The 12,090-nt window shown below is 47.3% G+C and overlaps 1 protein-coding gene across 2 annotated transcripts in view; it reads left to right on the top strand.

Moving 5' to 3' along the window:
• Nucleotides 1-12,090, top strand: part of WSCD1 (WSC domain containing 1) — a 63,783-nt gene that overhangs the window by 38,265 nt on the left and 13,428 nt on the right. For both annotated transcript variants that reach the window (XM_072619058.1, XM_072619057.1), the window contains 2 exons: nt 303-467; nt 3,088-3,288. In XM_072619058.1, the coding sequence (XP_072475159.1) occupies nt 303-467; nt 3,088-3,288 (366 nt within the window). The remainder of the gene's footprint in view (nt 1-302; nt 468-3,087; nt 3,289-12,090) is intronic.

Raw genomic sequence — 12,090 nt, 5'->3', positions numbered from 1 at the left:
GACTATGGGCCATTAGTGTTCAGGACCTTGGAGGCAATGTTTTGGGATCCCAAGACTGGGGTTCAATGATGAGTCCTACTCTGGGCAGGACCAGCTGGGAGGGGTCCCAGGCTCTGGCCAAGGGACAATCAAGTCTAGAAAGGGGAGTGAGGACCTGGAGGTTGGCAGGGCGTGCTCCCTAGGGTGCTGGGGCATAGAGAGGCCTGGGCTGGAGAGAGATCTTTGCTTGGATTTTGGGATCGTCTTATCCCCCCAGCCACTGCTTTGAGTGATGTCCTCTCTCCTTGTCCTCGGTCTTGCAGACACGCGATGCACTGACAGACGTTTCTTGCCCACCAAAGCTAAGGTCTTTGTGGCACTGTCCAGCTTCCCAGGTGCTGGCAACACGTGGGCCCGCCACCTTATTGAGCATGCCACTGGCTTCTACACAGGCAGCTATTACTTTGACGGTGCTCTCTACAATAAAGGTGGGTCCAAGCAACTTTGGGAGGGAGGAGGGCAAGAGGTGCAGAAGGGAAGAGAGCAGGAGGTGTCTGGCTCCTCATTCCTCTGGGGTTTGGCAGATTTACCCAGCGATGTCCGGTCCCTGCCCCAGGCCTAAACAATAGTAGTCTCACTCCTTAGGGTTTACTGGTCACGAGGCTCCAGAGAAGGCTTCTGGGCTGTGGTCCATAACATCATTCCCTCTAAACATCTGCATCACCACATTTCCATAGAATCTATTTCCTGGACAAAGCTGGCTGTTTTATTTTATCTATTTATGAACAGGATACTGAGAAGGTGTTCTGGCATTCCCAGTTAGCCCGTGGTCCAGGACTCATGGAAGGTGCAGAGCCCCAAGACTGCCAGACAGAAATCCAGAAATCTGGGAAAGTTCCATGTTAGAGATTTTTCCTTCTGAACAATTGGGAGGTCTCATGATGAGGAGATGAACGTAAAGGATAAAATTTGGGTTTTTTAACTATGTCAGGGATGGAGGGTCAGGCCTGAGACTTGTCAAAGTGATTCCCATCATCCCATTTCTGTGTGTATGTGTGTGTGTGTGTGTGTGTGTGTGTGTGTGTGTGTGTGTGTGGTGAGCACTTTGATCCAAGTCACTGTCCTGTTAGACCTGGAGGGAACCTTTCACATCATCTGAGCCTTGTCTTCCCCATCATAGCTGAGGAAACTGAGGCCCAGGGTGTGTGATTTCTGGAAGGTCACACAGCAGGTCACACATATGGTTAGTCAGTCAGCAAGTAGCCACACAGCCATTCCTCATTCTTGGTGCTGGGAGAAGGCAAGCCAAGGGATAATGTTTTCTGCCTCGCTGCCAGATTTGGACCTTGAACCTTCTCAAGAAGTCTTTGGTGGCAGCAGACCTAGGAGGCCTTGCTCCTGCTCCCCTGACCCAGAAGTTTACTTCTGGAGATCAGCTTGACCGAAAATAGTCTGAAGAAGGGAGCTGAAGGGCAGACCTGGCTGAAGGGGCCTGCTCACACAGTCCTGGTCTGGCCACCAACTAGAAGTGTTCGGCCCACAGCTCTATGCAAATGTCCCCCTCACTTAGAAGATTTGGAAGCTGGCCAAGAAAGTGCTTGTGTTTTTTCAGAGTGGATAGAGAAGTCATTGGAAAACAGCTGTTATTTTAAGGTTGGGGGATGTAATGTGTTAAATAGTTCAGCTCCTTCATTTTACAAATGCAGAAACTGAGGTCTCCAGAGAGGAAGTAGCACTGCCTCCATGAGATTGAACATGGGCCTCTTGGCATGACTACCAAGCTTAATATGGCTCTGTTAGGTATTGCCTCATCCCACCAGGCTTACAATCTACAGAAGCAGTCATAGACACTCTCGCAGCCAAGAAAATATGGAGCTCAGACAACCAGGCTTACAACCTCAAGTCAGATCCTTCATGCTCACTCACCCCACATAGTTAGCCTGTTTGTCGGTTTTCTTTCTCACCTCTATGGCTTCTCTCCAACGTGCCTCTTCTCCATGGTTTGGCTCTGGGCATTCTCTCTCTGGTTATCCACATGCCTGGAATGCTCTCCCTCCACTCCAACTGCTGTCCTCCCTCATTTGACTAAGATCCCAGCCTGTAGTAGCCTTCCCTAGCCCCTCTTAATTCTAGGGCCTTCCCTCTGTTGATGATTTCTGACTTGTTTGTCCATGACCACCTGCTTGTTTTCATTCCCCTCCCCTCACATTAGACTGTTATTCCTATCACTTGTAATTTGTATCCAATCAGTTGATCAGTATTGAAATTGTAAGCTCCTTGAGGTCAGGGGCTTTCTTTTGCCTCTTTTTTATCCCTAATATTTAGCCCAGCACCCACCACATAGTAGGGGCTTAATCAATGTTTGTTGACTTATTGACTGATTATTTTACTTCTGACTTTCCATCCCCAGCACTTAGCACAGTGAGGCACAGAGTAGGCACTTAATTGCCTGTCCCTGTGAATGAATATTGCTTGGTTTTAACTTCAAATGGAAATCATTGACTGACCCCAAATATGGTCCAGAGTCCATGTGTACACCTTCTCTGAATTGCTAAGCCCGTCAGCTACTAGGCAACCTGGTGCGAGTTTCAGAGTTGACCACTATAATCTGTGGTCTCTGGTGTTGTGAAGAAACAGTCAAGTCTGGAACCATCTGATGGCAGGAGAGATTTCCTGCCTTTCTGAAATGAAGACAGCTCCATACAGAAGAGCCCAGAGAGTTAGAGACCAAGTGACAAGGGCCCTGTGGAGTCATGGAATCTTGCCCTCTTCTGCAAATGGAGAAACAAGGGTCTAGAGAGGGGAAGGGACTTTTTCAAGGTCTCACAGTGAGACCAAAACCATGGCAAAGCCAGACTCAAAGCCAGTCCCATGGTCTTCCACCCCACCATGCTTGATCTTCCAGAGTATTTGCTGAACACTTTTCATGTGCGCAGAATGGAGGTAAAATGTTCCCAGTGATCTAAGTCTAGTTGTATGTGGGTCAAGGAAGGACCACAGATTTAGAACTCATAATAGTAGCACTGACCTTATATATCCACCCCTCCTTCCCATGGGAAAAAGGAGCATCCCTGCATGTGTGAGCCTGATTTCCTTTTTTTGTTTAAGGTTTTAAAGGGGAGAAAGACCACTGGAGAAGTAGAAGGACCATTTGTGTGAAAACCCATGAAAGTGGAAAGAGAGAGATCGAGATGTTTGATGCTGCCATCCTGCTCATACGGAACCCGTACAGGTCACTCATGGCAGAGTTCAACCGGAAGTGTGCTGGGCACTTGGGATATGCCACAGACAGGAACTGGAACAGTCAAGGTAATTCAAGGGACCCAGAGCACCAGGACAGCAGGAGGCGGGTGGACATCAGCCTCCAAAGGGAGAGTTGGACCAGATGGTCTCCAGGGCTTCTTCCAGGTGTGACATTCTACGTCTCTGTGTCACTTGGCTCCAAACTTGTCTTTGCTCAGTGGGACGGGCTGACAGGGAGCAGAGAGACCCAAAGTCACCCTTCCTTTCTTTTAAAAATGGTATTGACACATTTTGTCTGTACCTTCAATTTTGAATCAGTCCCTTCAGCCTCCCCTATGCAGAGCCAGCCCTTGGAAAAAAGAATGAAACTAAGAAAGAAAGCCCAGCAGGTGTGAAACACTGACCAGTGCATGAGCCAAGCCTGCCAGCCTTGTAGGCAGTGCTATGCACCCATAGGCCCCCCTCTGCCTCAGAGGGAAGGAGGGGCCCCGGTACTGGGGCCCCGCTTGGGCAGTGTACTGCCATAGTCCTCAGTTTCTGCTGGTGGTGTTATTTACTGCACAGCCACTTGGCTTTGCATCAGATCAGACTGCTCTCTGCTCATCAAAGCCATTGTTTCTGAGGGTATAGTAGTAATTTCCTAAGATACCTGTGCACCTTGCTGGTGTGACCCTCCCTCAGTGGGCTGGCATCTTTCTCATTTCCCTGCTAATCGACTCCCATGAGTGCCCCTATCCTAAGAATGCTCAGCTCTGGATGATCCAAAAGGGCCTGTCTTGGGGTCCAGACCCTCACCCCTTCAGAGGCCTTTTATGGTTGGCATCAGTGCTGAGGGGGCAGGTTTCAGCTGAGGCTCCATTGGTCTACCAGACTCTTCCAATTGACTGGCATCTTATACAAATCTTGCTTAAAGATCCCCATAGTGCTACTTCACAGGGCCTCCTCTGACCCCAGGGCTGTGTGACCAGGCAGTGTTGCACTGGGGCTCTGCCTGTGCTCCCTCTCTCTTCCCTGAAACAACAACAATAGTAGTAAATGATATTTAGAAGGTGCTCGTTATGTGCCAAGCACTGTGCTAAGTGCCTAACAATTACATTTGATCTTCACAACAACCCTGAGAAGTAGGTGCTATGATTATCCCCATTGTACAGATGAGGAATCTGAGACAGACAAGTGAAGTGACTTGCTCAGGATTACACAGCTAGGAGCTGTATGAGTTGGATTTGAACTCATATCTTCTTGGCCTGTCGCTCTATCTACCCTACTACCTAGCTACTCCCATTGCATGAGACCTGGTTATGGGTCTTACTCCACTTGTGCCAACTTCTGCCTTCCCATCCCAAGGAAGCCCTCTGCCTATGGTCAGTTTGGTCTCCTTTCCTATAGCCTTCTGAGGCAGTCCCTAGAGTTGGGCTTTTAGACAGAGCATTAAATAGATTATTTCCTAAGCCTGAGGAAAATGTGAGCTGGAAACAGCCAGCTCCAAAGGATGCTTCTACACACTCAAGAGCCTTGCTTAAGTGGTGCTCTGTATCAGTCCGAATGTCCAGGGCAAGGGGTCAGGAGGCATGAGGCACCTGAAGCTGGGGCAATGGGAGGGGCAGGGGGTGTAGTGAGAGCAGAACCCCAGTCTGGATTAGTCCATGACTAATACTCGTGGCTAAATATTCACATTCATCAGAAACACCGCCCCCAAGGCAAAATGACTACCAGAAGAATTAATGTCAACAAATTAGAGCTCTTCTCTGAGTGTGAACAGTTTGCTTCTGACTTGGAGGGAATGTTGAGCCAACACGTAGTTGGAAACAGTGGAACAGAAAAGGAGTGGGCAGCTTTCAGAGATTCGGTGTGCAGCACTGCATTTGCTCATCTGGGTCAGAACACTCACAAACAAAACTCGCAAAGACTTGTTTGATGAAAATGATGGAGAAATTCAGAAGCTATTAAATGAAAAATGAGAACTCCACAGGATATACAAGCAGGATAGTTCATCCACCTCTAAGAGGGCAGCATTTAATTCCATCAAAAGAAAAGTACAAGCAAAGCTTAGAGAGATGCAGGATTCCTGACTCAGTAAGAATGCAGATGAAATTCAGTTTTATGCTGATAGTAACAATCCAAAGCATTTTTATGATTCCCTGAAAGCTATTTATGGACCAAAAACCTATGGTGCTTCACAACTATTCAGTGCTGATGGAGCCACATTGATTAGTGATAAGGACATGACCCTAGAAAGATGGACTGAACACTTCCATAGTGTTCTCAACAGACCAACATCAATCAATGCTGAGGCTATTGACCATTTATCTCAGGTTGAAGTCAATCCCTCCTTAGCTGAAATTGCAACTGAAGAAGAGGTTTTGAGGGTCATTAGGCTCCTTTCCTGTGGCAAAGCACCTGGTGCTGATTCTATTCCAGCTGAGATTTACAAGGTAGGGGGACCATTGCTCATACAAAAACTGACTGAAATGGCAAGAGGAAGTTCTCCCCCAGGAGTTCAAGGATACCTCCATTGTCCATCTCTATAAAGGTAAAGGGAATAGATTGTCCTGCAACAATCACAGCGGGATTTCTCTCTTAGTCATTGCTGGCAAAATTCTTGCTAGAGTACTCCTTGATAGGCTGATCCTTCTCTTGGAAGATGGTCATATACCTGAGAGTCAGTGTGGCTTCAGGAAGGGCTGAGGAACAGTCAACATGGTGTTTGCTGCCTGACAACTCCAGAAGAAATGCCAGGAACAGACCAGAGGTCTGTATACAATGTTTGTGGATCTGACCAAGGCCTTTGACACTGTTAGTTGTGAGGGCTTATGGAAAATTATACCAAAATTTGTTTGCCCAGAGAAGTTCATCAGGATTGTACATCAATTTCACGATGGCACGTTTGCCCGGGTTCTGGATAGTGGACAAAGCTCTCACACCTTCTCAGTCACCAACGGAGTGAAACAGGGCTGTGTGCTTGCTCCCATGCTTTTTAGCATGATGTTTTCAGTCATGTTGTCAAATGCTTTCGATAAGGATGTGTTGGGGTTGGAAGCTCAATTCCGTGTGGACAGTCTCGGGCGGGTAAAGGTGGGAACTTCTAAATCTTAGAGCTCTCACGAGACCCCCCCCAGGAAACGGCTGGGAATCGAGGTGAACCGAGCTATCTCGTGTATTTCCGCCTCTTCCCGTGAGAAACGTGATGGGAGAGAGATCTCCCCGCCCTCGAGACTGTCCCGGATCTGGGCACACTATTGTTATCTAACAGCACGGTATTCAGATGCAAACTATGCGACTGGAGAGTTAAGTAGGATCAGGGAAGCCTGAAAGCTCTCTTGGGCAGAGGGGCGTGGAGTGGACAGGACAACAAGGCTCCGCTTTTCCTCTTTCTTCTCTCCCCTCCCCTTCTCTCCCCACTTATACTTCTACTTCCAATCTCTTATTGTAAGATCTTTGCCTCCTTGGGAGATTCTTCGTTCCCTCCTAAGGAAGAATTTCCCTGCACTTGTAACTAGACCCTGAAATAAAGCTCAACCCTTGTTCGACTCTGGAACGTCCTTTCTCTCATACAAGCATCCGGTTTGGCCAACCGAAGACCTCGGGAGGTGAGGTAAGAAGACTCGGGTAGCCCTCAGGCCTCTAGGCCTGGCAAGGATGAACACAGCATCAAGATCAACTGCCGTACTGATGGTAAAGTCTTCAATTTGAAAAGGCTACAAGCCAAGACCAAAGTAGAGGGAGTGTTGGTGCATGATTTTCTGTTTGCAGATGATTGTGCCCTCAATGCAGCCTCTGAAGCTGAGATGCAACAAAGTACGGAGCAATTCTCTGCTGCCTGTGCTCATTTTGGCCTAATAATTAATACCAAGAAAGCACAGGTGCTCCATCAGCCACCAGCACACCATCCATACATGGAACCATAGGTTACAACAGAGAAGTTTTGAATGCTGTGGATAAGTCCCATTACCTTGGTAGTGTACTTTCCATGGATGTACACGATGACAATGAGGTTGATGCATGCATTGCCAGAGCTACCTCAGTGTTTGGGAGGCTCTGAAGAGAGGTTTGGGAGAGAAGAAGTATTAGACTGACTACCAAACTGAAGGTCTACAGAGCTGTTGTGTTGACCTCATTGTTGTATACTTGTGAAACATGGACAATCTACCAGTGCCATGCCAGGAAACTGAATCACTGCCATCTGAACTGTCTTAGAAAGATTCTGAGGATCACCTGGCAGGATAAGGTACCAGACACTGAAGTCCTTGCTTGAACTGAACTTCCAAACATTCAAACTATGCTTCAGAAAGCACATCTTTGATGGGCTGGCCACGTTGTTGGAATGTAAAATGTGTGCTTGCCAAAAAAGACTGTTTTATGGAGAATGCTCATGGGGCAGGCGATCATATGGTGGTCAGAAGAAGTGATACAAGGACACTGTCAAGGTGTCTCTCAGGAACTTTGGATTTGACTGTGCAACATGGGAGACACTGGCACAGGACCACTCAACATGGCATGCCCACATCAGAAAAGGTGCTGTGCTCTATGAGCAAAATTGAGACAGCATAAAGTAAATGTAGGATGAGCAGATTTGGAGTACCCACCCCAAAAATTCATACAGACTATCTGTGCCCAACCTGTGCTAGAGCATTCCGAGGTCATATTGGTCTGATCAGCCATAGTTGGATACACTGAAATTCACTTTATCAAGGTGATATCATTTTGATCCTCTCCAAAAGTGAAGGACAACAACTAACCAACCAGCTCTCGACCAGCAGGGCCAGTGAGAGAGTCAAGGAGATATATGTCCCTGCCTGGACCCATTCCAGAGCTGGGTAGGACAAGGCCTACCAGGAAGGGATGGGTGGATGGAAAGGCCATACTCTCCTCCCCAGCAAGTCTCTGAGTTTAGTGCATGGGACACCCTCTCACTGATTATCATGTCCCACTCAGTCCCAGTCCCCCAACCCCCCAGTTCTCTATTAACTTAGTAACCTCCTTTGACTTCAATCTTGCCCAGACCCAATCAGAAAGGTGGTTCTGTGTGTGTGTGTGTGTGTGTGTGTGTGTGTGTGTGTGTGTAAAAGCACATGGAGGTCTCACCTCCCTGCCCCCCCATCTGTGTTCCATAGAACACAGTCTCCTCTGAAGCCTGATCCTAGTAGGTACTTAATAAAGGCTTGTTGATTGGTTACCTGAAAGCCCCACAGAGAGTCCATAGGGAGTCACTGAAGGCTATTGAGTAGAGAGTGACATGACCAGATCTGAGCTTTAGGAAAAACGCTTTGATGACTTCATGGAGGCTGAACTGGAATGGGGAGAAACTGAGGCAGGCTCACCTCCAGCCGCTTCTGCAGTGGTCCAGATGTGAGGCAACGAGCAACTCACAACTGTGAGTCAGGAAAATGGGGGTGAGAGGATGTATGAAAGTTATTGTGACAGTAAAGACAACAGGTTTTTAGCAACAGATTGGATAAGGGGGAGAGAACTGTGTGACATCCAGTTGTGACTGGTGGGGAGCTGGGAGGGAGGCAGTGCCCTCCACAGCAATAGGGAAGTCTGGAAGAGGGGAATGTTTGGGGGAAGGAGGGAGTTCAGTTTTGGATGTGTTAACTTTCAAATGTCTACAGGACATTCAGTTCAATATGTTCAGGAGACTGATGTTAGGAGAGAGATTCAATATGTATAGAGAGACCTGGGAATCGTCTATGCAGAGATGCTTATTGATCTCTTAGGAGCTCACTAAGTGCAATAGCATAGAAGGAGAAGAGAAGAGGTCCAATGGTGTATCCTTTGGAAACACCCAAAGTTAGTGGGAACGACATGGGTAGGTCCCACAAAGGAGACTGTGAAGGGCTAGTCAGTTGGTAGAAACATCAGGGTCATGGAAACCCAGAAAAGGGAGAAAGCATCCAGGAACACAGAGTGATTGACCATGTCAAAGATCAGAAGGAAGTGGTTTGAGAAAAGGTCTTTGGGCTTCACAGTTGGATAACTGGTGACTTTGAAGAGAAGCTGATGAGGCTGAAAGCCAGACTTCAGGGAGTTTAGAAGAGAGGAAATGGAGGCATGGACTGCAGATGACTCTCTCAAGGAGTTTTCATGGAAGAGAACTAGTTACTAACATGAGAAACCCTGGAAGATTCTCTGAAAGAGGCAAGTGACTGCCTTCTTTATTAGTCTAAAAATAACCATGGGCCAATCATTAATTTGGCGCTATTTTGGTGTGTGTGTGTGTGTGTGTGTGTGTGTGTGTGTGTGTGTGTGTGTGTGTGTGTGTATTCATTAGGGAAATTGATGCATAATTTTCTTTTTTTCATGCTATTTTAACCTGACTTTCAAATTAAGACTATTTGTCTGATCAGAGGCATTGGGTAATGTCCTATCATTCTCTACATGTGAACCTTCTATATAACACATGGGTTACTTGTTCCTAGAAAAATAGAAAGAATTCCCCTGAGAATTCACATTAAGGAAGTTATCCATCATGACCAGGCAGGGTTTATATCAGGTCATGCAAGGCTGGTTCAATATCAGAAAACACTGGAGCAAAACCTCTCACTAGAGACCCCATCTGGTATCTGAGACTGTGTGACCAGAGCACAGGCAAAATAACCAGGGACCACTGATACTGGAACTGGTTTTGAAAAATGTTTGCACCAATTATCATTAGGGGAAATTGGGTAAAACCAAGGAACTGAGAAGGCAAATATGCCCAGAGGCAAGATGGAAGATGAAACAGACCAGGACATGCTCTTGAGGACCCACCTACATGGATGCAAGGAATGGGAAGGTGGCAGTTTCTCGCATCCCTTCTGGATTTGCTTTTAATCAAGTTGGGCACGAACGCATGCTGTGAACAAACCCAAGATAATAATGATGGGAAAGTCCTAGTTAAAAATACAAAGGAATTTACAACCAAAACTGGATTTAAGCTCTGAAAATTGTTAATCAAAAGCGTGCACTGAAAGAATTCCCCAAATATTGTCTTATTAAGCAAAGGAGAAAATACCAACCTTGTGAATACATGGCCAAGTGAGTCCTCACAGCCAAGGCTGCTCCTGTGAGCAGCAGGAGGAAGGGAGATGTTTGTGATGCTCTGAGTAAAGCCAACCTGTAAAGAGGAGCTTTCTGGTGTGTTTACTGTTGCTCTGAAGGCAGCTTCGAGTTACATGGGACTGCTGAATGAGTGAATAAGTCATTTATAAGCATTAATGTGGAAAATATTGCTAAGTACTAGGGACACAGAGAGAAAAGTCAGGCAGTCACTGCCCCCAGGGAGCTCCTATTGTCATGGGAGAGACAAGACAGGAGGGTCTCAACTTCAAGTCAGAGGGAGAAGTCCTCTGGTCCTTAGCAGGCAGCAGGAAAGCCTATAGTCAGACTTTGGCTTTAATGCCTGATTAAAGCACTAAAATCCTATCAGTTTCTGATGGTGAGCCATTGGCCAGACCAAGAACTTGGGTGCTAGGAACTTTCTCTTCTGGGTCCTCTGCACAAGCAGGCAGTTCCCAGGTCCTGGGCTAGAAGTCTGGCTCTTCCTAAGGCTCTTGGGCTCTAGGTCCTGGGCTGTCTTTATCAAGGTCTGGAGGAGAGGTGATGGTCAAGTTGGTGGTGCTGGTGCTGGTGGTGGCTCAGCTTGTCTGAATACTCTGCCTCCCCTGCTTTGGCTGGGCTGGTTGCCAGCTCTGTCAGTGGTAGTTGGTGGGGATGGCTGGCCCTTCTACCTCTGGCTACATGATCCTATAATCCTCAGTCACTTTCCTGGGCCTCAGTTTTCTCATCAGTGAATCAAGCCTTTAAGAGTCCTTCAAGCTCTAGAGCTCTGATCGATGTTTATAGATGGTCTCTTGATGGAACTTACCAGGACTTGCTTACTGGCACAAACAGGAGAGAAGAGATTAGTCAAAAAGAACCATATTAGAATGCTAGAATATAAACTCTGAGAGACCAGGGTCTCTGGCATTTATCACCACACATGGGACAGAGTAAGCACTTACTAAATGCTGCTTCATCTATCCATCCACCCACCCACCCACTCACCCATCCATCCATCCATCCATCCACACATCCATCCATCCATCCTTCCATCCATCTATCCACCCATTCATCGATCCAACCACCCATCCATCCACCCACCCACCCACTCACCCATCCATCCATCCATCCACACATCCATCTATCCATCCATCCACCTATCTATCCGTCCTTCCATCCATCCATCCATCCACCCACCCATCCATCCATCCACCCAACCATCCACACATCCATCTATCCATCCATACACCTATCGATCCATCTATCTGTCTCTCCATCCATCTACCCAACCACCCATCCATCCATCCACCCAACCATCCACATATCCATCCATCCATCCACCTATCTATCCGTCCTTCCATCCATCCATCCATCCACCCATCCATCCATCCATCCACCCATCCATCCACACATTCATCCATGCATCCACCCATCCATCTATTCAACCACCCATCCATCCACACATTCATCCATCCATCCACCCATCCATCTATTCAACCACCCATCCATCCACCCAACCATCCACATATCCATCCATCCATCCATCCATCCATCCATCTATCTGTCCTTCCATCCATCCACCCACCCGCCCACCCATCCATTATTCATTCATGATACAGCAATATCTTCCTTTTAACCTTTTTAAACACTTCCCTTCCAACAACCCTGAAAAGGACATAAGTAACATTGTTGCTGTTTGTTGCTGTTCGTCCATCATTCTCAAAGAGGGCCAATGACATCAGGAGGGTGATGTCTGGACCTGCAGGTGAATTTGATCAAAGTGAGTCAGAGCTCTGCAGGGTCATCAGCTGCACTCTCTCCTCCAGAGTCAGTGGAGTCCAGTGCCAAGAC

This window comes from Notamacropus eugenii, chromosome 6, assembly GCF_028372415.1.
Source record: "Notamacropus eugenii isolate mMacEug1 chromosome 6, mMacEug1.pri_v2, whole genome shotgun sequence".
In the NCBI taxonomy this organism is placed as follows: Eukaryota; Metazoa; Chordata; class Mammalia; order Diprotodontia; family Macropodidae; genus Notamacropus; species Notamacropus eugenii.
Note: the sequence above shows the minus strand (reverse complement) of the source record. Positions and strands in the feature narration are given on the sequence as shown.